Source organism: Myotis yumanensis, unplaced genomic scaffold (assembly GCF_028538775.1).
Source record: "Myotis yumanensis isolate MYYU_CA2020_CCGP unplaced genomic scaffold, mMyoYum1.0.hap1 SCAF_11, whole genome shotgun sequence".
NCBI lineage: Eukaryota > Metazoa > Chordata > Mammalia > Chiroptera > Vespertilionidae > Myotis > Myotis yumanensis.
In genome coordinates, this window is record NW_027223762.1 from 43,948,156 (window position 1) to 43,974,127 (window position 25,972).

A 25,972-nucleotide genomic window follows, 5' to 3' on the forward strand; every position below is an offset into this window, starting at 1 on the left:
ATCTTGAACAGTTAGGGGTAAGGACAAAAACAAAAACAAAAATACCGTTAATGATTGGTCAATAATAGAAAATTACTAGAAATTTTTGTATACACACATTCATAACACAAATTTAGTCAATTTTAGAAAATATAGAATAGAAAAGGTAGAATCTTTAAAAATTGTGTACAATGGATGTTCTTTATTACTTTATCAGTTCTAAAATACGTTACTTTTGAAAATATTAAGACTGGAACAACAGATTATTTCCTTCAGTATTTCAAATACTGCAAATTTAACGGCAAAGAGTTAAATATTAATATAATTTTGCCTTAGGTTTGAACTTAAGGTAGAAAAAAATAGATTATAAACCTCATTTGACCTGATTGTATAAAAAGTCACTCCAACTGTCTTCAGTCCTGCTGTTTCCCGACAGATTTCCAGGACAGGTTTGTGTCATTGGGTCCATCCATAATAGGCTGGGTAGGGTAGTCCATAGTAACTGCCAGGATACCAACTTTGATTCTGGACTACTTGACTGGCATTTGGCTGTACATTCCAAGAATACCTTCCTTGTGAATAGTCCTCTCCGGGGGGACCAGGCGGAGGAGGGTTATGGCCTCTCTGGTAAACATTCTGATTCTGTGGAAATTTTCTTAAACAAAACATAATAAACTATTATTAGTTTTAATAAACTATATAATGAGCTTTGTAAAATAATGCATTGATCTACTGTTTTCTACATGTGTGACCTTAGCAAAGGAGCTGCTTAATCTTTGGATTTTTAGTTAAGAAATCCATCTTTGAGTTATTTTGAAGGTACATTAAAAGCAATGCAGTTAAATGACCTACCATAAGGTCTCTGGGCACAACAGAGTCCCAGGAGCCTTTCCACCTTTCACTACAGAGGTAAGTGCCCGACTATTCTAATCAGATACTTTCTTTCCAAGAATGGCAGGTTAGCACGAAACAGAACAAGCTATTTACTTCTGAAAACATAAAGCTGCTTTCACTTTATAAAGAAATAGATATATAAGCCGAAACCGGTTTGGCTCAGTGGATAGAGCGTCGGCCTGCAGACTGAGGGGTCCCAGGTTCGATTCCGGTCAAGGGCATGTACCTGGGTTGCGGGCACATCCCCAGTGGGAGATGTGCAGGAGGCAGCTGGTCGATGTTTCTCTCTCATCGATGTTTCTAACTCTCTATCTCTCTCCCTTCCTCTCTGTGGAAAATCAATAAAATATATATATATAAAAAAAAACAAAAACTTTAAATAAAAAAAAAAAGAAAAAAGAAATAGATATATAAACTAATTATAAAGCATAGAAACTCTAACTATGGTACATGCAACAAATTTAGAAAATTAAGATTTAAATCTAATTATCTCAAAAGATCAGTAAATTGAATATAATCATACAAAAGAAGTTAGATTAATATTTCCTTTTTGATCTTTTTCCCCTAGAATTTTTTTTTTTTTTACTGTTAAATCATAACCTATTATCTTTACTTAGCATAAGTGAGCTAACACTCCTCATGGCTTTATAAAATGTCACAGTATGGACATAATTTACCCAGCTATTCTTCACTGTTAGAAATGTAAGATGTTACCTACTTTTTCATCATTAAATAACTCTGGGTTTAACATCTCAAAACATATACTACTGTATCCTGAGTACCTAGATGTAATGATATGTAGTAGGGAGGTTTGAGAAATGTGCTGAATGATTAAATAAATGTAACTTCTTCCATATTTTGAAGTATTTCCTTAGTCTCAATGTGGAATTACCAGTTATGAGCATTTTTTACAGCTATCAAGTTATGGTTCAAAAGGACCGTACCAATTTTCAGTGCCATTGGCAACACAAGCAACATTTTAAATGTGTTGTGTTTTTAAAGTTGATTTTTAGAGAGGGAGGGGGAGAGGGAGGGAGAAACAATGATCGGTTGCCTCCTGTACACATCCAGACTGGGGATCGATCCCACAACCTGGGCACATGCTCCTGACTGGGAATTGAACTGACGACCTTTTGGTGCATCCAATGACGATCCAAAAACGCTAACATCTTCTTGAAAGTATTTATAATGTGCTGAAGTACATTTCAGTTCATGCAATGGTCAACAACAATCCCTCTGAGGTAGGTATTCTTAAAATCTATATCAGGGGTCCTCAAACTACGACCCGCGGGCCACATGCATATACAAATATTTTATTTGTTCCCGTTTTGTTTTTTTACTTCAAAATAAGATATGTGCAGTGTGCATAGGAATTTGTTCATAGTTTTTTTTTTTAAACTATAGCCCGGCCCTCCAACGGTCTGAGGGACAGTGAACTGGCCCCCTGTTTAAAAAGTTTGAGGACCCCTGATCTATATCTAATCTAATTAATAAGAAAAGAGAAATCTGGAAATATCAATCGAAATTACACAGCGAGTGAAGGGCAAAGCCAGGATGCAAATCCAGGTCAGCCTGACAACCACTACACTGGAAAGCTTTATAAAAAACTGTTGCTATATTAATAGGTAAAGAATAGAACCTTGCTATTGTAACTGTTCTGAGGTTTTTTTCAAGTCAAAATATGTTTGTGATTTATCTGTTCAAATCCTTTGCAAATTTCTCCACTGGAATTTTTACTATTTTCCCTATAATTTGTACTTATTCTTTAAATAACAATGTTCCTTATTCTGAAAACAATACCACTATTAATGTAGCCAAAGAATGCAAAATCCTATCTGGTAGTGACATCAAATTGATGGCTTAAACTAAGGTTAGAAACAATGAAAATTTCTAAGTCCCTTTCCCAAATGTCTCTGAAAAGTCACATATTTCCCATACTATACTTGAATTTTCAGCCCTAAATGCAAAATATGAAGAAAAGATACCTCGTGGTTCACCCTGGCCAGCAAGAAAATGTCAATTCCTCACCATTATCATAATACTAGAGGCCCAGTGCACAGATTTGTGTACCGGTAGGGTCCCTTGGCCTGGCCTGCAGGGATCGAAACCAGCCCGGTGCACAGATTCATCCAGGGCGTGTCCAGCCCGTCTTGCCCAGTCCCCATCGGCCGGACCCTAGCAGCAAGCTAACCTACCAGTTGGAGCATCTGCCCCTGGTGGTCAGTGCATGTCACAGTGACTGGTCGAACAGCTGAATGGACAATCAGACACTTAGCATATTAGGCTTTTATTATCATAACTAGAGGCCCGTTGCAGGAAGATTCTTGCAAGAATAGGGCATCCTGCGGCTCCCACTCCGCCATGCAGCCGGGTTTTTCCCTCCCTCCCGCTCGGCCATGCGGCTGGTTGTTTCCCTCCCGTTCCGCCACCCGGCTGGTGTCCCTCCCACCTCCCGCCTCCGCCGCCTTGGCTCTGTTCCTGTCTCCGCCACCTCTACTTTGCTCCCTTCTGTAACGCTTCACTTCCACATTGTCTTCAGTCTTCGCTTCCAGCCGGCATATGCAAATTAACCGCCATCTTGGTTGGGTTAATTTGCATATGGCCGCTCTGATTGGCTGGTGGGCGTAGCGAAGGTACGGTCAATTAGCATCTTTGTCTTTTATTAGTGTAGATAACTAGAGTCCCGGTGCACGGATTTGTCCTGGTGGGGTCCCACGGCCTGGCCTGCGGGGATCGGGCCGAAACCAGCAGTCCAATATCCCGTGAGGGGTCCCAGATTGCAAGAGGGCCTCTACTATGCATATAAGATCTTTGGTTAATCTCTTCCCACTCTCCCCCTCCCCTCTGAGATTCATCAGTCTGTTCCATGCCTATGCATTGAGCGCCTACCCCCTGGAGGTCAGTGCGTGTCATAGCTACTGGTTGAACGGTCAAACGGTTGCTTAGGCTTTTATATATATACTAGTGGCCTGGTGCACGAAATTCGTGCATGGGGGAGGGGTGTTCCTCAGCCCCGCCTGCACCCTCTCCAATCCGGGACTCCTCGAAGGATGTCCTACTGCCGGTTTACAGGGATTGGGCCTAAACCGGCAGTCAGACATCCCTCTCACAAACCGGGACTGCTGGCTCCTAACCACTCACCTGCCTGCCTGCCTGCCTGATTGCCCCTAACCACTCTGCCTGCCGGCCTGCTCGCCCCCAACTGGCCCCCACCGCTGTCCTGCTTGCCCCCAAATGTCCCCCCCCGCCAGCCTGATCACCCCCAACTGCCCCCCACTGCTTGCCTACTCACCCCCACTTTCCCTCCCCACTGGCCTGCTCCCCCCCAACTGCCCCCCTGCTGGCCTGCTCACTCCAAACTGCTCCCCTCCGCTGTCCTGATCACCTCCAACTGACCCCCCACTGATGGCCTGCTTGCCCCCAACTGGCCCCCCTGCTGGTCTTCTTACCCCCAACGACCCCACCCCCCACCAGCCTGATCACCCACAACTGCCCTCCCTTGGCCTCTAACTGCCTCTACCTCGGCCCTGCCACCATGGCTTTGTCCAGAAGAATGTCCAGAAGGTCTCCTGGAAGGTCTCCCAGTCTAATTAGCATATTACCCTTTTATTAATATAGAGGCCTGGTGCACTGGTGGGGGCCGGCTGGTTTGCCCTGAAGGGTGTCCTGGATCAGGGTGGAGGTTCCCTTGGGGCGTGGGGCAGCCTGGGCGAGGAGCCTGTGGTGGTTTGCAGTCCGGCCATGCCCCCATGGGGTGAGGGTCCCCTCTGGGGGGGCATGGCCAGCCTGGGTGAGGGACTGAGGGCTGTTTTCAGTCTGGCCACACCCCCTTCAGGGTGGGGGTCCCTGCTGGGGTGCCTGGCCAGCCTGGGTGAGGGGCTGATGGCTGTTTGCAAGCTAGCCAAGCCCCCCAGCAGGGACCCTCACCCAATGAGGGTGTGGCCAGCCTGGGTGAGGGGCTGAGGGCTGTTTGCAGGCTGGCCACAACCCCCAGCCACCCAAGCTCCCAGTGGAGGCTGGCTGGAAGCAGGTATCTGGGATTTATTTGTCTTCTATAATTGAAACTTTGTTGCCATGAGCGAAGGCCACAGCCGGCTCTTGGCAGGCGGGAAGCTTGGCTTCCTCCATCGCCCGGCAACCAAGCCTCCTGCTTGCTCCAGCTCCATGACTGCCGGCTGCCATCTTGGTTGGGCTAATTTGCATATAGTTGCTCTGATTGGCTGGTGGGCGTGGCTTAGAGCGTAGCAAAGATATGGTCAATTAGCATCTTTGCCTTTTATTAGTATATATATAGATATGTTTGCACTAATTTATAATACTATTCACTTCTTTTTTAAAAAAATGTATATTAATTTGAGAGAGGAAGGAAGAGAGAGAGAGAGAGAGAGAAACATCAATGATGAGAAAGAATCACTGATTGGCTGCCTCCTGCATACTCTCCGCTGGGGATCGAGCCGGAAACCTGGGCATGTGCTCTTGACTGGAATCGAACCTGGGACCCTTTAGTCCACAGGCTGATTCTCTATTCACTGAACCAAACTGGCTAGGGCAATAATATTCATTTCTATTTCAATTCTGGAAAAAGGGAAAGCAAATATACCTTACTGACTGCTGTAAATCTTGGGTCTGGGTGTGGAAATGGCGAGGTGTTGGGTAACCTTGGGTCCAATGTACGTTATTCCTAGGTCCTTGGTGAACAGCGTTATTAGTGGTGTGGGCTGGTTCCATCATATATGGTGAGTATTCAAAACCACTTGATCTGGATACACGGGAATTCCGATCCCTTAAAGAGAATGTTTTTTTACATACAATATTACTACCTTCCAAATTTAGTAGCCAATATAGTGTCTACTAGAGGCCCGATGCACGAATTCGTGCATGGGTGGGGTCCCTTGGGGTGGTCTGTGGAGATTGGGCTGGAGCTCGTGCCCCCAGCCTTGCAGCCTCAGCTTGTGCCACCAGCTTCATAGCCCTGCCTGGCACTGCCCCCTCATATACTCCACCATCCTGCCTGCAGGGCGATATATCGGGGCCAGGCCCCCTGCCCGGCTCCCTCAGCGCCTGAGAGCCGAGTGACAGCCCGCCCTCCCCGCTGCTGCTGCTGGTCACTGTCTGCAGGGTGATCAGAGGGGCGATTGGGCCCCTGCTCACATCCACCCTGGCCTGGTGCTGCCCGCTCACCTGCTCTACCATCCCTCCAAAGTCCTGCTCTCGTTGGAGCCCATTGGGGTCGGCAGTGTCTCCACTGCCGCCCACTGTCAGCACTGTGTTGCCGACACCTGCCATGCTCCATACCACCTCCTGGTGGTCAGCACACATCATAGCGAGCGGAAGACCGCCCGAGGGGGACAATTTGCATATTAGGCTTTTATTATATAGGATATTTCGGCCCATGAAAGTAACCATCCCATCCTCCCCCAATCCCTATTTATTTGGGTTTCCCTGATCAAGTAAACAAGCTACAAGAAGAATGGGTATGTGCAATTTAATGACATAAAAACAAATCTCCCTAAACTCACATGTAAAATGCAACTCACCTTCTGATGGAACCATTCTGAAGGTCTTCAATGTAGTTTTGTCTTTCTATGCAATGCCCCCGGCATCTATTGAATACTGGGGAGTGGAAAAACTGTTAGAAATTAGTTGTACAAAAAGCAAATCAGAGCTGAAATCCAGTGACTAATTATTCAGGCTGTTATACCTCACTACTTCCAAATACATCCCTGCATAAACTTTTGGCAAAAGATTATCTTATGTCAAAACAAATGAATTACTAACTTTTCTTTTTCCACAATTTGAGAAACTCATCTACATTCCCACCTCCAACTTTTATTAAAAGAGGAAAACAATGATAACCTTCATACTTACATTCAATTGCATCATCTGGCCTCATGCCTTCTACATCAATCAAATATCTAACAAAACAACATAATTTGAGTCATTTATATATAAAAATTTAAAAATCAAGTTTTTCCAGAAAAGGTCCAATTTCACTTACAAAAATAGATATAAGAATCCTAAGAAAATATCAGCACATCTAATCCAATAATTATTAAAGAATGATATACTATGGTCACAAAAAGGCTTTATTCCAATGATGCAGGAATGAGCCAATTAACAAACAGCAAAAGACAAATTGGGGGGAAAAATTAACATCATATCTAAAAAGTATTATCTAAAAAATATTATTTAATCAACTGTATGGGCCAGAAACTTAGAAGTCGCCATCACTGCCAGCCATTTCTTCCCTGTCTTCATTTTCAATCCACCACCAATCCTAACAATCTATTACCTGTATTTCTCTAGAATATGTTCACATCTGTCCACCAAAAGGACCACCACACCCTGGGTGAAGCCACCATTAGGCCTCAATTTCTACAAAAGCCGCCTAACGTGTCTACTTGCTTCCATGCTTGTGCCCCCGTAGTGTATTCTCCACTCAGTATCAAAATAGGCTGAAAAGGCAAATTGATTATGTTCTACACTAACTCACCCTCAAAGAAGAGAGTTCAACGATTTTCTATTTCTTTTAAGATAAAGTCTAAACTCTTAAACATAGGCCTGCACAATCTACATCCTACCTATTCTTCTAGTCTATTTTAATGCCATACTTCCTCCATGGCCCAGCTTCCCTGGCCAGTTCCTCCAACACAGCACATGATTTCCTGTTACAGGTCTTTACTTTTCCTCATGCCTAGAATTCTCTCCCCAGTGTCCCTATCTTATTAAGATAATACCTACTATTCCTTCATATATCAGATCAAACCTCCCAATAAAACCTTCTTTAACCTCCATGATGGGTCAAATTCTCCTATTAATATGCTCTCTTAATATCCATGCCCCTCTCCTTCTTGGCACTTGCCAAAGTTGTAATTCTATATGCATATGTGTGGTTCTTGAATAAATATTCCCCCTCTAGACTGTTAGGATCCACAAAGGACAGGTCAAGTCTCTCTGCTCACAAAGTCTCACAAATCTTTTTGCTAGCACCCAGCACAATGCTTACATATAACAGATGCTCAATAAATATTTTCTGAATGAACAAACACAAATCAATACACTGTAGCAACATCGACAAAATAGCATAACAAACTTTTTGATTCAGAAATTCCATTCTGAGTGAAATTATGAGACAACATATATATTCAAAGATGCTCATAGAAGAATGTTCATTATTTTAATATTTTATAATATGAAAATCTTCTGTTCTTATGTTCATCAGTAAGCAAAGGAACAATGCAGCCTTTAAAAACTGAGGTCTCCAAATACTTTCACAGGAATATGTCCACCATATATTAAATTATAAAACAGAATGTCTAAATATGATACCATTAAATTACATGTATATGCTTAGATCTGCATTTTTAAAGTCTGAAAAAATAAGTACTAAATTATTATTGGTGGTAATCTCTGGGTGGGGGACAAGATTGCTTTCTACATCATACATTTCTATACTGATTGCATTTTTGCAAATAATTTATATTATTTAAATAAAACAACTTAGACAAGATCTGCCGCTTGGGGTTGGCAACTCACCTGCAGATGAGGTAGCCAGTCCTGTTTAAACCATGGGTACAGTGGACACCAATAAGTCTATCTATAAAACAGAAAATGTAGCGTTAAATAAATGAAATGTCCTAGAAACAAATTATACAATTTTGTGAAGAGTAACATTTACTAGTTACACAGCACTACCACTACCTGAAAATAAATGTCTCTGAAGAGAAACATGGTTTTTTTAGGAACATACTATAATGATCTACTATAAAGTCAAAATTCATTGTCCTAGGAAATTTTTCACAACCCCCAATTAGATGTAGTAGCATAGACTGTGGAAGGCCTGGTTAGGTACTTATAGTAAAACTCCACTGAGACAAAATTCTTTTGTCTTAACTGATTTAATTATAGAAAAGGGGAGTTGGCGAAAAACAAAAACTGCAATTCATCTCTAAATACCAATACCCTAACAATAAACCCAATAGGCTCTCAAGTGTTTACTGAATCAACTGGTTTTCTGAGTCTACCAGGTCGAGGGAGTGGACTGTATAGGGTGTACCTCTCCATCAGTGAGTCTGGTATCTGTGGGAGGGGCTTAGAGCAGGGGTAGAAGAATGGATTGTATGCCAGGTCCTGAGACCGCTAGGCAGGGAGCACTGCAAGACACAGTGAAGTCAGCACAATGCAAGCAGACCAACATGGGGTCAGTCTATGCAGCACATTACACATGGTGTAACATGTACACCAAGACTTACAAACATGGTCTCATGCACTTATATGGACCTTCTAGCCCTCACGGGAACAGATGGAACACTGCATACCAGTTCCACACACACAAGCCTGGAAGCAGAGAGCAGGCCAGCAGCGCCACCCTAACATTTAAGAGGTAATGTTCCTGTGACTACAGTTTATACAAATAAGATCATTTGCCTCCTCTGTAGATGCTGTGGTTATCACAGGCAAAGCCCAGCCTCTCCAGATTTAAAGCACAGAGATCTGTGACAGGGCTTAAGATGTTTAAGAACTAGTGCCTATATCAGGGGTCCTCAAACTACGGCCCGCGGGCCACATGCAAATACAAATATTGTATTTGTTCCCGTTTTGTTTTTTTACTTCAAAATAAGGTATGTGCAGTGTGCATAGAAATTTGTTCATAGTTTTTTTTTAAACTATAGTCCGGCCCTTCAACAGTCTGAGGGACAGTGAACTGGCCCCCTGTTTAAAAAGTTTGAGGACCCCTGGCCTACATTAACCGAAAATTTATCTTAAAACCCACTGATCCCATCTATCTCTTTCCTCTTACCCCCTACCTTCCCATATCTATCTCTATTCTTCCTCCCCTACTCCCTGTTTATATATATAAATATATATTTAAAATACGTCAGATTTACTTCATAAAGTGTACACTCCCTATGCTAAATTTAGAAAGAGGACAAAGTGAAAACTTTGTCCTGTGGCTGTGTGGCTTTCCAAAGGAAAAAAGATTCCTCGGTCTTAAAATGTGGCAGACACCAGGTTCCTTCTGATAACTACATACCATTAGAAGTAAACTGATTCTTTAAAATTCAAAAGCTTCTGAGATCTGCTTTCAAACACAGGAAAGTAGATCTTAAAGCAGGAACAAGAAAACCAGCCTTTTTAAGTTCTTTCTATCTGAAAACTAACAATACGAGGTGACCATGACCTTCCTTACTTGTGCCCAAATTGGAAAAACAGCAGAAATATTTTAAATGCAAATGATAAGGATGCAATTCCACTAGTCCAGTGGTCGGCAACCTGTGGCCCGCGAGCCACATGCGGCTCTTTGGCCCCTTGAGTGTGGCTCTTCCACAAAATACCACGTGCGGGCGCGCACGTACAGCGAGATTGAAACTTCGTGGCCCATGTGCAGAAGTCGGTATTTTGTGGAAGAGCCACACTCAAGGAGCCAAAGAGCCGCATGTGGCTCGCGGGCCACAGGTTGCCGACCACTGCACTAGTCCATTCCATTTTATTTTGCTTCTTAGGGTCTGTCTCACTCTAAACGTTTACCTTTTATTTTCTCTTTTACCCACTCTAAGATGGTGAGATTCTAATGTTTTCTTCCACCCACCACTCACCTCTTAATAAATAACACAAAAGAACATTTTAATTTTATTATATATTTCCCATTCAAATATCTAAAAAAATAAAGATAAGCTGGTTCAGTTCATTTCTCACTAAAACCATTTTCCAAACTAAATTGCTTATTTTTAACCATGAAAGAACAAACATCTTGCCCAGCTGGTGTGGCTCAGTGGTTAAGCATTGACCCAGGAACCAAGAGGTCACTATCATTTGATTTCTAGTCAGGGCACATGCCCAGGACTTAGGCTCAATCCCCAGTAGGGGGCATGCAGGAGGCAGCTCGTCAACGATGTTTCTCTCTCATCAATGTTTCTATCTCTTTCCCTTCTTTTCTTCTAAAAAACAATAAAGAAAAGAAAAAACAAAGAATCCCATTATTCTTACCAAAAAAAAAATTAAAAGAACAAACATCTTATCCTATTACCACCACCTGGTAGGTCCACATTATCAAATACAATAGGCCTAATATAGGAACTGTTAAAAATACTTAAAATTCCCAACCTAATTAAAAATGAATACCAAAGTTAGGTAAGGAAAAAACAAAACAAAACACAACTCACCATTATCTTTATTTTCTTTCAAAAACCCATTAACAGCACATTTGAATTTTAAAACAGTGTTATCATCAGGCACCTGATGACCAATTGTATAAATTTTTAAGTAAGGAATAGTTTCTGGTAAGTCCTATAAGGCAAAACCATTAAAATGTATGTTATTTTATTTGCAGGGAAATAATTAAAAAGTAATTAGAAGAACCAAAATATAAATCAAGAGATTATAATAAACAGTATGTCAGTAATTCTGATAAAAGAACCATTTTTTCCAAAGCTGCTTCAACCAGGAAGTATCACTAGATTTTCATTAGTCAATAGGTATACAACACTGAAAGCAAAATTCATGTGAATGAATGCATATGTAACTAACAGTTATATAAATAATTCTACCTAATATTCCACATTTCAAGGATCATAAAGCAACTGTGACTTAAGTATAAAAGAATCGGAATACTTGAAATTAAATTGTTAGATTGAGGTAATTTCAGACACTGTTGAGAACTGGGTAGGAGAAAGTGATACTGATTAAAACCCAGAGAAAGTTAAATGAAAATTCTGTACTTCTGAACTTAAAAGAAAAATATCAGCATGAGCCTGTGATGTATTTTACATAAAGGTCACCGTTTCGATTCCTGGTCAGGTCATGCTGGGGTTGCAGCCTTGATCCCTGGTAGGAGACATGCACGAGGGAGCCAATCCAAGATGTTTCTCTCTCACATCAGTATTTTTCTCTCCCTCCCTCCCTCTTCTCTAAAATCAATAAAAACTATTTTTTAAAAGAAACACCATACATCCCTGGCCAGTGTGGCTCAGTTGGTTGAGCACCGTCCTGTGCACCAAGGGGTCTCAGGTTCCATTCCTGGGCAGGGCACTTGTCTGGGCTTTGGGCTCAATGCCCAGGAGGGGGGGTGTAGGAGGCAGCCAATCTATGTTTCTCTCTCTCTCTCTCCAAAATCAATAAGAACATTAAAAAAAACCAATACCAAAACCATACAAACACATATCCTAACTGTGACCAACTGAAAAGTAAAGGAACAACTGATGCCATGGTATCATGACATGTCAGGGGCCACACTGAGAAGCTCCAACTGCCAAAGACAGGACCTCGATTTGTACCTCAATACAAATAATTGCAATGAAGTTCCTAATGAAACAAAACAAACAAACAGATAAAATAAATCTAACTGGTCATCACTGGAGGATATTAGTGAATCAACTCATTATTTTAAAAACTGTTAAAGAAGGAAAGAATCGTGGTTCTACAATTGGGCAACCAAATTGCTGATGAGGGAAAGCTGCTTTTGACAGAAACATACCCAGCTAATAACTGAAAAAAGAACAAGAGAATTCACCATTTTTGAAGCCCCAAATGAATTACTGGATGTAGGTATCAATCATCAGTGACTGCTACTATTACAGAAAGAGGCCATCACTTATATGGCTCTACAGAAGAACACATCATCACCTATGAAATTCCCTTACAAAGAATAAAAGCAAAAACAAAAAACCAAGCCTGAATCTGATTAAGTCTCTAGGTCCAACTACATAATAAAAGGCTAATATGCAAATGAACTGAACGGTGGAATGACCGATCGCTATGACATGCACTGACCACTAGGGGCAGATGCTCAACACCAGGAGCTACCCCCTGGTGGTCAGTGTGCTCCCACAGGGAGAGTCCCGATCAGCCAGAAGCCGGGCTACGGCTGGCGAGTACAGTGGCAGTGGCGGGAGCCTCTCCTGCCTCCATGGCAGCGTTAAGCATGTCCAACTGCACAGGGAGTGGGCCTAAGCCGTCAGTTGGACATCCTCTGAGGGCTCCCGGACTGCGAGATGGTGCAGGCTGGGCTGAGGGACCCTCCCAAGTGCATGAATTTTGTGCACCAGGCCTCTAGTTTAAAATAAAAGCACTGGGGACTATTTCAACAATACCTAGGGACAGAATCATTAAAATCCTGTGAGACAAACTACGAGTTTCTCCAAAAAATAAAATTCAAGGGGGGAAATAAAGGAAAGTGAGAGACATGGAGGGAGAACCTAGAGATTAAATAAGATTGCAGAGACCTAAAACTCAAATGTAAAGTGTGGACCTTATTTGGATCCAACGCAAATTCTTAAAAACAATTTTTTAATGAGATTGAGAAGATAACTGCAAATCTGTATGCAGATTGGATATTTAATATTAAAGAATGATATTAAGGAATAAATTCTTATATTTTAAATATACATACCAAAAATGTACAAGGTAAAACACTATGATATCTGGGATCTACTTCAAAATAATACGGAATGGAGAGAAATAGGTAGAAGCACAGATGAAACACAGTATCCGCTGACAAATATGAAAGCTGGATGAGTTTATCAGTGGACAACGAACACCCACAGTATTATGTCTACTACTATGTATGTTTAAAATTTATGATAATTATTTAAAAACAAGAAGACACTGTGGAAAACAGTCTGGCAGATTGTCAAAGGATAAACAGACTACTAATTCCACTCCTATCTATCCATCTAGAAGAACTGGCAGCAGGGATTTGAACAAATGCTTGTACACCCATGTTCATAGAAGCATGATTCACAATAGCCAAAGGTGGAAACAATCCAAGGGTCCATCACAGAAGAACAGATAACAAAACATGGTATATACACACATGGATAATTCCACCATCAAAAAGGAATGCCATTTCGTTACATGTTATACCATGGATGAGCCTCGAAAACATTGTTTAGTGAAGTAATCCAGACACAGAAAGACAAATGTATGAACACTTATATGAAATACCTAGAATAGGCGAATTCATAGAGACAGAAAATAGAAGAGGTTACTAAGGACTGAGGAGAGGGGAAATGAGGTAGTTATTGTTTAATGGTTCAGTGTGATGCCATTATAAAAGCCTGGTTATTATTTAACAGAAAGGAGGAAAGGGAAGACTAGATATAGGCATGCCATTTGCACAGCTTTGCCATAAAGCTACATCTAACATTCTCCAAGTCTGCTCCCTGATGATCGATGGGGGGAGGGACTGGACAGAGCAGTTTAGATGCTAGCTTAGTACGGTCTGAATGACATGGGAAGGTGCCTACCTTTCTGCCAGTCATACCTGGGAACAAATTAATGGCCAAGATGGGTGTGGCCACTTGCAAGCACAAAATACCTAAATATTTAAACTTCCAAAGGAAGTGTGTGCTCTCTCTCTCACATGCAGGTTCTCTTGGGACTCCTGCTGCAGGGGGGTCCTGCTCCACACACATGGACTAATGGACTTGAATTAACTTGAATGCTGAGCCACACCTGGCTGTAACATGGAACGAAAACTCTAGACACTGCTCTTGTTTCTGGCTCTGCTGGAACTCAGCTGCACCCTTTCCAGGGCTGGCTTAAGGTGGCAGAGACTTTGGAACCCAAGAAATGTAACTTCAGGCAAATGCCTTCTTCCACATCCCATCCTCCCATGCAGATCTTAGAAAATTCATTTTCTGAAGCTATCACAAGAACCTCGCTCCCACGAGTGACCTGGAAGTATGATTCTCTTGTAACAAGTGCTTTTGTTGAGGAGGATAAAAGTTTTGGTTATTGACAGTGGTGATGGTTATACACATTGTGAATGTACTTAATGCTACTGAATTTGTACACTTGTGAATGGTTAAAATAAATATTATTTACGCATTAGTAAGAAAAAGGAATAATTTGAGTTCATTTTTCTTTTTTTTCGAGCCTGTTTCAATATCTGTAAAATTCGTAATTGTAATCACTTATCTTCTGAGCTTAGTGAAGAGTAAATTCTCAATAGGAAATATCAGTACTACTACTACCTCATTAGCTGAGGACTGTTGTGCGGATTAACTATGGGTTAAGATATGTGAAAGTACTTTTCCAATGGCTAATTGCTACACAAGCATTGACAAACATTAGGTGTTATTGCTTCCCAAGGCCATGGAACTGGTCAAAAGGAGCATAAGTCTTTCTCACTGATATGCCAAATGGACCAAGAGAATATCTGAGTTTCTGTATTACATCAAAAGATTGTAGGAAGGAAAGTACACAACCTTGAGAACAACTTGTCTTTTACTGTGATGCTTACACATGCTCAGGCAACTGCTTAAAATAAAGGCTAAAGACATAATGAACGTTCCTTTCTTTTCTTTTAGGCTTCTACTGTTCTTCGAAAAGTTTACTTCCTTTTCAAAATAGAGAACATGGGCACTTATAGAACTTCTTAATCACAGACAAAACCTACTGCCAAATATTAGTTTAATTCATGTCTTTCATCTCATTTTGAGACCGCAATTAGAAATGTTTAATTAAGGAAACCAGTTGGTTCCCTTTTTCAATTACTACCCATGAAAGAAGGCATGGATTCACCTTGGCATAAGGTGATAACTACTAATTACTATGAACTATTATAGTATCAGAAAAGAAGGTTCTTTTCAATTTACCTCTGGTTTATAATAGCGCTGAGTATATGTTAAATCAATAATCAGTCCAAGTTCTTCATTTTGTTCTTGGATTTTGTTAAAAAGGTCCAAGGGGGAAAAGCGTTCTTCTGGAGCAAGTTTCTCTTCAAAACTCTGTCAGAGAGGATAAAATAACAAACAGCAAAGGTTGTTTAAAATTCTTTATTATATTACCCATTTATTCAAGCCCTGTGCTGCTGACATACAATATGATTCAAAGGAAAGTTTTCAGGTTTCTGCAATTTACAAGCAATATTACAATCCTTTCTTCCAGACAGACTAGAGGTAAGAAAATAAGCTGGTATCTATATATTTACTTCTGTGTTTGTTTCATGTTGATCTCCTAACCAGACCATAGAACTCCCAGAAGGCAGGGACCACATCAATTTTGTCCCATGTATCTCAGCTTCAAGTGAAGCGCCTATAAAGAGGCACTTATAATAGTTCTTAAATGTGTATATATGTGAAAAAAGACTTTAATTGCTAAATGGTCTTTATGTATTTGGCTTATTTGTGTCTTCTGTTCCACAGATCTTATTGGTTATTCAAGTGACAACAATAAAGGTGTGTGTGTGTGTATGTGTGTGTTTTAAATAAATACACAAGCACGCTTCTGTACAGTAAAACTGAGCAGAAAGTAAAGAGTTCTCACTTAAACACTCTCTCCTTCACCCCACACAGCCTTTCCAAACATCAACATCCCATATCAGTGTAGTATATTTGTTAGAGTCAATGAATCAATACAGACACAACATTTCCAATTAATGTGTATATTTTCCATTGAGTCACTCTTTACATTGTAATTCTATGGGTTTTAACCAATTTTTAAAAAAATACTCACCCAAAGATATTTTTAGAGAGAAGGGAGGAAAGGGAAGGAAGAGAGAGAAAAACTGATGTTAGAGAAACATGGATCAGTTGCCTTCTGTACGTGCCCCCGACCAAGGATCAAATCTGCAACCTAGGTATGTGTCCTGACCAGGAATTGGACCCGAAACCTTTGGTGTACTGGACAATACTCCAACCAACCGAGCCACTCAGCCAGAGCTGGGTTTGAGCAATTTATAAGGACATGTATTTACCCTTACAGTGTCACACAGAATAGCTGCACTAACCAAAAATCTCCTCTACTTAATTACTAGTAGGGTGAGAAGATCCCCTTCCACCGTGATTCTTTTTTGGAATCTTCCTGGCTATTTAAGTGTATTTTTCTGTATGAGTTTCAGAATCAGACCATTTGAGATGATGTTAAGTTTATGAATGAATGTAGGAAGATTTAACTGATTTATGATGTCGAGTCTTCCACATAATATTATGAAGTTTTCAAGACTAAATTAATTACAACAAGACATACAATTTCTCCAGACAGTTTCTTTTTTTTTTTTTTTTTTTTTTTTTAAATATATTTTATTGATTTTTTACAGAGAGGAAGGGAGAGAGATAGAGAGTTAGAAACATCGATGAGAGAGAAACATCGATCAGCTGCCTCCTGCACATCTCCCACTGGGGATGTGCCCGCAACCCAGGTACATGCCCTTGACCGGAATCGAACCCGGGACCCTTCGGTCCGCAGGCCGACGCTCTATCCACTGAGCCAAACCGGTTTCGGCGTCCAGACAGTTTCTTGAAGACTCGGAGCTGATGGATCAATTATCATCTCCAGGTATCTGAACAATAACTAGTTTTTGATAACTAAGTCACAACCCCTTAGGAAGTCTTCCTTGATTAACCCTGTTATCATTTCCCCCTCTTCTGAATTCCTAGCTATTTCTGGCCATGGCACTGGACACTTAACATATTCCATTTTATATTCCAGAATGCTTAACAAGTGATTACCAAGTATGGAGGTGACTTTTCCTTAGGTGAATTCCATAAGACACACAGGAAAGCAATGTCCATTTGACTTCTACCCAGGGGTCATGCATCTCCCCATCCTACTGCATGAACAGGTTAGACTGCCCGGGGAGTGGTTACACAGCTTTGTGGTGTCTTAATCCCAACACTGAATGAAATCACTAAAGTACACAGAGCTAGAAGAGGCTTTTTATAATGACATCATATGAGTTACATATTAAATAAATTCCCAACACATTTAAAGTAGACTTTAAGAAAGAAAAAGAAAATAAAGTGGACTTTTTCTGATGCTAATCCATGCTATGATGGGCAGTTTAATGAGACATGGAATCTCTTCTCACCATTTTTATACTGGTCAAATGCTTTCCCCATTTATTCCTTTGTTAGGTCAAACAAAAACACAATTTTCAGCCTTGGCTGGTGTGGCTCAGTTGGAGTGTCATCCCATACACCTAAAGGAAGGAAACTGTTCCATGTTCTCTCTCACACCAATGTTTCTCCCTTTCCCTCTCTCTCCTCAATGGAAAAAACCAAACAAACAAAAAAACCAAACAATTTTCAAAATTTCCATGCTGAAATCCTAATTTTGCTGACCCAAGGCATTTTTTTTTTTGGTTGCAATGATGGGAGCAAAGGGTCTTACTGGTATGTAGTGGGTGGGGTCACGGAGCTAGACATGCTGTCAAACTCAGAGAACAGTGCTACAAGTATGGCTCATACCTGAATGTCTCTTGAATTCCCTTCTCAACATTCATATAAGTGAAAAAACTATTCGTAATTATTGAAGCCTTAGAAACGAACTTTATTTCACAAACACAAAGGGTTTTAAGGTACATTGCATTTTCCAGGATAACAATCACCTTATTAACCAAGTGAAGGATGAACTTGGTTTTATTTGGAAATGTACTAAGAGCTGTTCACTGTCATGGAAACTACTATGACTAAGGCAATGTGACCCACCTAACCCACTCTGCATTTGCAATTTCTGCATTCATGGAGCAAGTAACTGACTGTTTCTCTATTTCTAATATAGTTACACCTAAATATTTACATACTGAAATATAAATATATATTACTTAATTATAAATTCTTTTATTTCTTCCTTGTATTATAGTTACAGCATTACACTGATTTTTTTTTAAATTAAGTATGGAAGTGGGTTGTGTTTATCTATGAATTTCATTTCAGGATAGTAAAAGGCAAAATACAAAGTTTGTGCTATAAAAAGAGAAAATCGAGTGTGACGGAATGGAGAATCACTGTTCTATATGGTGAATTCAAATTTCTAAATGAATATTGAATTAATTAATTGTGCGCCATAAGCATGTGTAAACACAAGTGGCGGACCTTCCCCACACGCCATGCACGCCTATTAAAAAAAAAAAAATGTTTTTCCTAGTGGCAGCCCTGACCAACTTTAAAATCATTTTTCGTGAGAATTTTCAGCTTAAAATATTCAAGAACACCCGAATTGTGAGTAATATATTTATTTTTATAATATTCATTGCAAACTGATTTTTTAAATTAAAAATTCAAAATATCGTGGCGTGTGGAGATGGTTTCTGTTTTGGACGCGTGGCAGTTAACTGGTTAATTTTTGCTTACCTTTTTCAAAGGAACTTTAAAAGCAATGAAACGAGTCCCAGGCATCCTCTGTCCAACAGGGAGGTAGTCTTGCCACCTGTTAATACATTTGTGTTAGCCAAATTCTCTCAGCCTTTCTCCCAGCACACACTGAGGACTCCTCAGTCCCCTCTTCTCTTTGCTCTGCTGCTCCACTTATTCACCCCCACCGAGTTACCTGTACTTCCCCTCTTCCTGTTTCCCCATCTTGAAAACACGTACAAGGCAACAAACAGTGCAAAGGTCTCAACAAATAGGAATGACTAACACCAGAGATGGCCAGCACTTCTATATCCCCGATAAAACCTCGTCCGGGCCCGAATACTAAGGTGGCATAAATACATAGATGTTAACTGAAATAGTTTAAACTCAATTCTTTCACTTCACAGTTCATTTTTAGTCCTCACACAACTGATGTCATAATGATGGATCGGCAGGGAACTTCGAATTCATATGGTAAAAGAAAACCCAATAGAACAGTGACACTGAGCTGTGCTTAATAATGCTAGGAGTCACAGTGAGAAGTAATATTTGAGCTGACTTCTGTCGGATGAGTTAGCATGAACCAAGGTTGATTCCGTCTATCTGAAGCACTGGAAGTGAGGGCACGTTGGGGCTGGGGAAGCAGGCTGAATTCTAGAGAGTACAGCGTCTTAAAGGCCGAGGTAAAGAGTTAGTTTTTTCTTGAAACAATGCTTTTGAGTGAGTGATGTTTATAAGCAATGTTTCAATTTTCCTATTAAAAAGACTTGCTATGTGAAGAATGGACTGGAAGGAAACAAGAGTAGATGGATATACATCTAATACTGAGGACTTAACTGCAAACGAGCACCCAACAGGCAAGTTCTGTATTGGGTGCTGAGGGAGAGAAACTGGAATATTCAAATATTTTCAGGAGATAAAGTGAAGGGGACGTAATGGGGTATGAGGTGGAGGAAAAGAAGGTGTCAATGAATAAGGAAGGGTTCGCTGTACTTAAAATAAGCAAAGGCTCAACATTAACCATTTGAATCTATAGAAAAATAAGCCTATTAGGAAGCAACAAAATGCCCCTTGTCATTCCTGGAATCAATACAAACCAACTTTTTCGGTTAAAACTTCAACGGTACTGGTGGGTTTTAAACTCAAACTTCATAGTTAGTACATTTTCTGTGTCAAAATACCACAACTTCTGGAATTAAGGGGGATTCTATTTTGGTAATTAATGAGTAGCGCCAAAACTGACAGTCCCATCTTAAAAAGCAGTCCTTCTGCATTTTACCCGAAGGGCAATGGGCAGGGCCTCATTTTTCTATATTTTTTCCTTATAACTTTTTAAAAATTTATTTGTATTGAGAGTATTACAGATGTCCGTCCTCCCAGCCTCCTGGCGGAAGATCCTGTCTTTTAAAAGGATGGGAGCCCAGCCAGTGTGGCTCAGTAGTTGAGCCTTGACCTGAGAACCAGGAGGTCACGGTTAGATTCCAGGGGTTAGATTCCAGGTCAGGGCACATGCCCAGGTTGCCGGCTTGATCCCCAATGGGGGGCATGCAAGGAGCCGTCAATGATTCTCTCTCATCATGGATGTTTCTATATATCTCTCTCCCTCTCCCTTCCCCTCTGAAATCAGCAAGAAATATATATTTTAAAAAGGATGGGAAAAATCAGAAACGCACACGGTCCCCTGCAGCTCCTGTGGGCGGGGCAGCGACAGGATCAGGGCCTCCGGCAAAGGGCGGACAGGCTGGAGCGCGGGGCCACGCCAACGGGCAGAGACCGGAGAGGCGAAGCCCAGGCCGGGGGCAGGGGCTGGGAGGGCCACGCCCAGGGCCCCAGCCACCTTACCTTTCGGGGATGTGGTTCCCGCCCTTCTTCTTGGCCGACGAACGTCCAGAAGAGGCGCGTCCCCGGCCCCAGCGGCTGTGGGCACGATGCCATTGGCTCATGTGGACCCCGAAAGACCGCCCGCCCGACGCCAAGAGCGCCCACGTCGCCAGCCCAACTCCGTGGAGCCAAAACAAGGTCCTCCACCGGAAGCTCCTACACAGACACTGCGCACGCACCTCCCCCCAGGCTCCTGGCTAACGCGCACGCGCCGCCGCCCGTGGCGATGACGTCACGCGCAGGCTGAATGAGAGGCGGGGTCAGTAAACAGGACTCTAGTGGCTGTGGCGCCCTCCTTAGCCGGCGGCCGGTAGCACAGGTCCATGAGTTCAAGTACAGACCCCGCAGAGTGCAATGCTGCAGCCCATGGAGTGAAAAGTTAAGTCCCGCCCGCCCAGTTCCCAGCGCGGTCCTCCCACATGTTTTCCAAGCGCTTACATTCACACTTACTGTCTAGTAGTGTATATAAATATTTATTAGTTCAAATATGGATACCCTCTATTTTATACAAAATCACCATACAATATACATTCTACAATATATCTACAAACAGATTTCAGGTCAACTTATGGGTACATCCATTCTATTATTTTTAATGGTTGTATAGTATTGCACTGATTGTGAGCACCATAATTTATATAACCAGTCCAATACTGAGGGACTTTCAGTTGGTTGCAGTCATTTTGCCTTCCATTAACAGGCTGCAATGTGAACATCCTTAAGCATGTATACAATTATATTTAAATTCCTAGAAGTAGAATTTCTGGAATGAAGAATATGGGAACTTAAAATTTTGAAAGATACAGCTTAATTACCCTCCAAATATAAAGTGTTAACCTACATGCCACTCACAATGAAACTTTTATTGGGTTCCTGTCATGTGTCAGATAGCATGTATTTACATTTTAGAAAATAGCAAAATATAATAGGCAGGAGTGGAACTCAAGTCTCTAAGATTTCCATACACTATCAGGCATAGAGACCTGTATCTGTTACAAAAACTCTCAATTCAGCTATGAGTTGAAACAGCAAAGGACCTCATGTGCTAGAGTAGGTCTGAAGGCTAAACAGAATACCATATTTCAGATTAAACTGCAGGCAATTGTAATAGCAAGTGCCTTTTAATTTTTAGTTTCTAATTTTCTTAAGTACCTTATATACACTGTTACTAATATTCATAACGATTTGAGATCTGGGTAAGCTGAGGATCAGAATGGTCAGTAATTGAATAAATGAATGAATGAATGGGTAAAAAGATCACTATTTTAAATAAATATATATGTATATATATATATTTTAATATATTTTATTGATTTTCCATAGAGAGGAAGGGAGAGAGACAGAGAGTCAGAAACATCGATGAGAGAGAAGCATCGACCAGCTGCCTCCCGCACACCTCCCACTGGGGATGTGCCCACAACCCAGGCACATGCCTTCGACCGGAATCAAACCTGGGACCCCTCAGTCCGCAGGCCGACGCTCTATCCACTGAGCCAAACCGGTTTCGGCTATATGTATATTTTTATTGATTTCAGAGAGGAAGGAAGAGGGAGATAGAGATAAAAACATCAATGATGAGAGAGAATAATTGATTGGCTGCCTCCTACATGCATCCCACTGGGGATCAAGCCAAAACCCAAGCATGTGCTCAGACCAGGGATTGAATCGTGACCTCATGGTTCATAGATTGACCCTCAACCACTGAGTCACACTGGTTGGGCAAAAGATGACTACTTTTAATAATTCTGGGACAATCATACTAACCAAGTTTATACTGGTTAGTATTTACAATTCTGGAAATTACCACAAAATTAAAAATAGGTTAATATTAGTAAATTACTATTTGAAAAAGATATGTAAGTTAGCACAGCACAGTTTGCAAAGGTACAATTAGCCACATTCAAATTTGATACAAAAACATAAAATATTCTTTTGGAATTTATGAAAAATATATACAACAGGCCTGTAGTGGCCAAAAAAGTATTATTGATATGGATACCTACAGACTTTTCATAAATCTATCAGAAGCTAGAAAAACAATATTGGTCTTACCAGTATACTTCCAATTTGCTACAAGACACAAGCTTGAGATAGGGACACAAATTTGGTTAGAGTTGACATAAGAAACTCCAGACCTAGGCAACATAGGATTTCCAGAAAGTATGAGACCTAGCAAAGAGTAGGTCTTTGGATGGGAGTGGATCCAATATGAGATGAAAGAATGCATTAATAGGTATGTAGTACACTGGAATGGGAAATATAACAGCAAAGGATATTTGGAGCACTAGACAGCCAAGTAATTTAGTTGACACTATAAAATCTAGCAGTATCTGATAGGGCCCCAAGTACCATGAAGAGGTTTGAGGGACTCCAGCCTTCATTTTAATTAAAAGTGATGTTAACAAAGCATCCAGGTGTAGATGGGTTGGTTATATTTCATCAAGACACATCCTAATTATCCCAAATGGGTACAAGATAAAGGAAGTGGGACAAGACAATACCCTAACTTACAAAAAAGACTTTAGGTCAGGGTAGAGGTTACTGCTAAGTTTCAGAGTGCTGAACTAAAGTTCTTTAGGTTCCTCCTCCTACATTTAAGATTTTTTTTTAGAGGTTAAATGATGCTGCGCCCAAAAGCTAAAGTTAAATGGCTGGGACTATGGAGAGAAAATAGTTATAGAAGCTTTGATCCAGGAATGGCCTAATTAAGGATTTGTCTAGATAGAATTGAATGTTGGAACTGAGTATTTTAACATGTAAGCACCGATCTGCTACCATAATTTATCTTACCACACTTTCCCCAATCTTACACCACCCATCCTAACCTGCAGTAGTTATTGATTCTTTTGATTTCCATGGGAAAACAGAAAAATTTTAAAACAGACTGATCTGGCTTGCAGATATTACATATACTGTTAGCCTTACATTACATACTAGTATCATGGAAGTTGGCGATCTAAGGTATGAAGTTATAGAAAAAACCTGGAAAAAATGTGTAAGTTTCAGCCATATGTCTACCCTACAACACCCCCTCAGTGTATTTTTCTCAGTTAAGCATCATCCCCCATCTTTGAAAAAACTCATATCTGATAAAAGAAAAAGTAGGCCTATAAATACGTCTCTTTGGATCTATGAGCTATCTTCTTGGGACTTTTGGCATCTTGTATCACACACTTGGGAGCAATAAAAAAGCTCCCAAGTAGATTGGTCTAGGCACCCTTAATACTTTACCATCAAGAAAACAGAGCAGGGGAGAGACCAAGATGGCGGCGTAGGTAAACACCGGAGACCGCTGCCGCAAACAACCATTTCAAAAATACAACTAAAAGACTGAACGGACATCACCCAGAACCACAGGAAGGCTGGCTGAAGAGAGACTCTACAACTAGAAGGAAAGAGAACAGCAAATCGAGGCTCAGAGGCGGCGCAGTGTGGAAAATACAAAGGTACCGAGGTGCGCGCGCAAAGCGGGCTGGTGGCTGAGGGCGCGGTTGTCGTTTTCGGTCGGGAGTGAGTCTCAGACTCTGGGCTCCAGATCCGGGCGAGTCTCTAGGGACCCAGACTCAAACGGGAGAAGCGGGATTATCCGGCATCAGTTGGAACCTGAGGGCAGCTTTCTCTCCGAGGTTTGCAGCGGCTGCCGGGGTTCTGAGAAGCAGAGCCTCTGGGAACGGGACTGAGCGTGGCCATAACTGCTCCCTCCGCCCGCCCTGTTGATCCCGCCCCGCCCAAAGCCTGCGCACAGCCATTTGCTGATCGCCTCAGGCAAAGGCTGGATTAGCGCCTCCCCAGAAGGCAGACGTTTTCTTTACAGCTGATTCCTATAGCCAGTCGGCCTGGGGGTCAAATCCCTCTAGTGTTAACTACAACAATTAAGGCTTGGCTAGAACAAGACTGCGCACAGAGACCACAAGGGGGTGCACCAAGAAAGCATAAAAGATGCGGAGACAAAAAAACATGACAGAAATGGAGGATATGGAGCTAAGAATCGCAATTTTGAGGGCTTGCCATAAATTTGTGCAGAGCCTCACGAAAACTAATGAGACCCTCGATGCTACGATAAAGAAATTAGAAAGTAAGCATACACGGACTGAAATAAAGAATATTATACCCAATAGCAGACCAGAGGAGTACAATAATCAAACAAAAGATTCGACAAAAAACACCCAATTGGAAAAGCAAAATGAAAAAAGAATCCGAAAGTGTGAAGATAGTGTAAGGAGCCTCTGGGACAGCTTTAAGCGGTCTAATATCAGAGTCATTGGAGTCCCAGAAGATGAGAGACAGCAAGATATTGAAAACCTATTTCAAGAAATAATGGCAGAAAACTTCCCCCACCTGGTGAAAGAAATGGACTTACAGGTCCAAGAAGCGCAGAGAACCCCAAACAAAAGGAATCCAAAGAGGACCACACCAAGACACATCATCATTAAAATGCCAAGAGCAAAAGACAAAGAGAAAATCTTAAAAGCAGCAAGAGAAAGAGGCTCAATTACCTACAAGGGAATACCCATACGACTGTCAGCTGATTTCTCAACAGAAACTTTGCAGGCCAGAAGGGAATGGCAAGAAATATTCAAAGTGCTGAATACCAAGAACCTACAACCAAGATTACTTTATCCAGCAAAGCTATCATTCAGAATTGAAGGTCAGATAAAGAGCTTCACAGATAAGGAAAAGCTAAAGGAGTTCATCACCGCCAAACCAGTATTATATGAAATGCTGAAAGGTATCCTTTAAGAAGAGGAAGAAGAAGAAAAAGGTAAAGATACAAATTATGAACAACAAACATGCATCTATCAACAAATGAATCTAAGAATCAAGTGAATAAATAACCTGATGTACAGAATGAACTGGTGATTATAATAGAATCAGGGACATAGAAAGGGAATAGACTGACTATTCTTGGGGGAAAAAGGGGTGTGGGAGATGCGGGAAGTGACTGGACAAAAATCATGCACCTATGGATGAACACAGTGGGTGGGGAGTGAGGGTGGAGGGTGGGGTGGGAGCTGGAAGGAGGGGAGTTATGGGGGGAAAAAAGAGGAACAAATGTAATAATCTGAACAATAAAGATTTAATTTAAAAAAAAAACAAAACAAAAAAAAAAAAAAAAAAAAAAAAGAAAACAGAGCAGAGAGGAA

General features: G+C 41.2%; 1 protein-coding gene across 1 annotated transcript; it reads right to left on the reverse strand.

Annotated features, from left to right (window-relative positions):
• Positions 1 to 150: 150 nt before the first annotated feature.
• DUSP11 (dual specificity phosphatase 11) lies at positions 151 to 20,987 on the reverse strand. Its single transcript, XM_070429493.1, has 9 exons — positions 20,790 to 20,987; positions 18,948 to 19,023; positions 15,471 to 15,602; positions 11,037 to 11,160; positions 8,410 to 8,470; positions 6,742 to 6,788; positions 6,411 to 6,486; positions 5,474 to 5,656; positions 151 to 634 (listed from the first exon to the last, which is right to left on the reverse strand). The coding sequence occupies exons 1-9, from the start codon at positions 20,888 to 20,890 to the stop codon at positions 436 to 438; spliced, it is 999 nt and encodes a 332-aa protein (XP_070285594.1). The 5' UTR covers positions 20,891 to 20,987; the 3' UTR covers positions 151 to 435.
• Between the last annotated feature and the right edge of the window lie 4,985 nt (positions 20,988 to 25,972).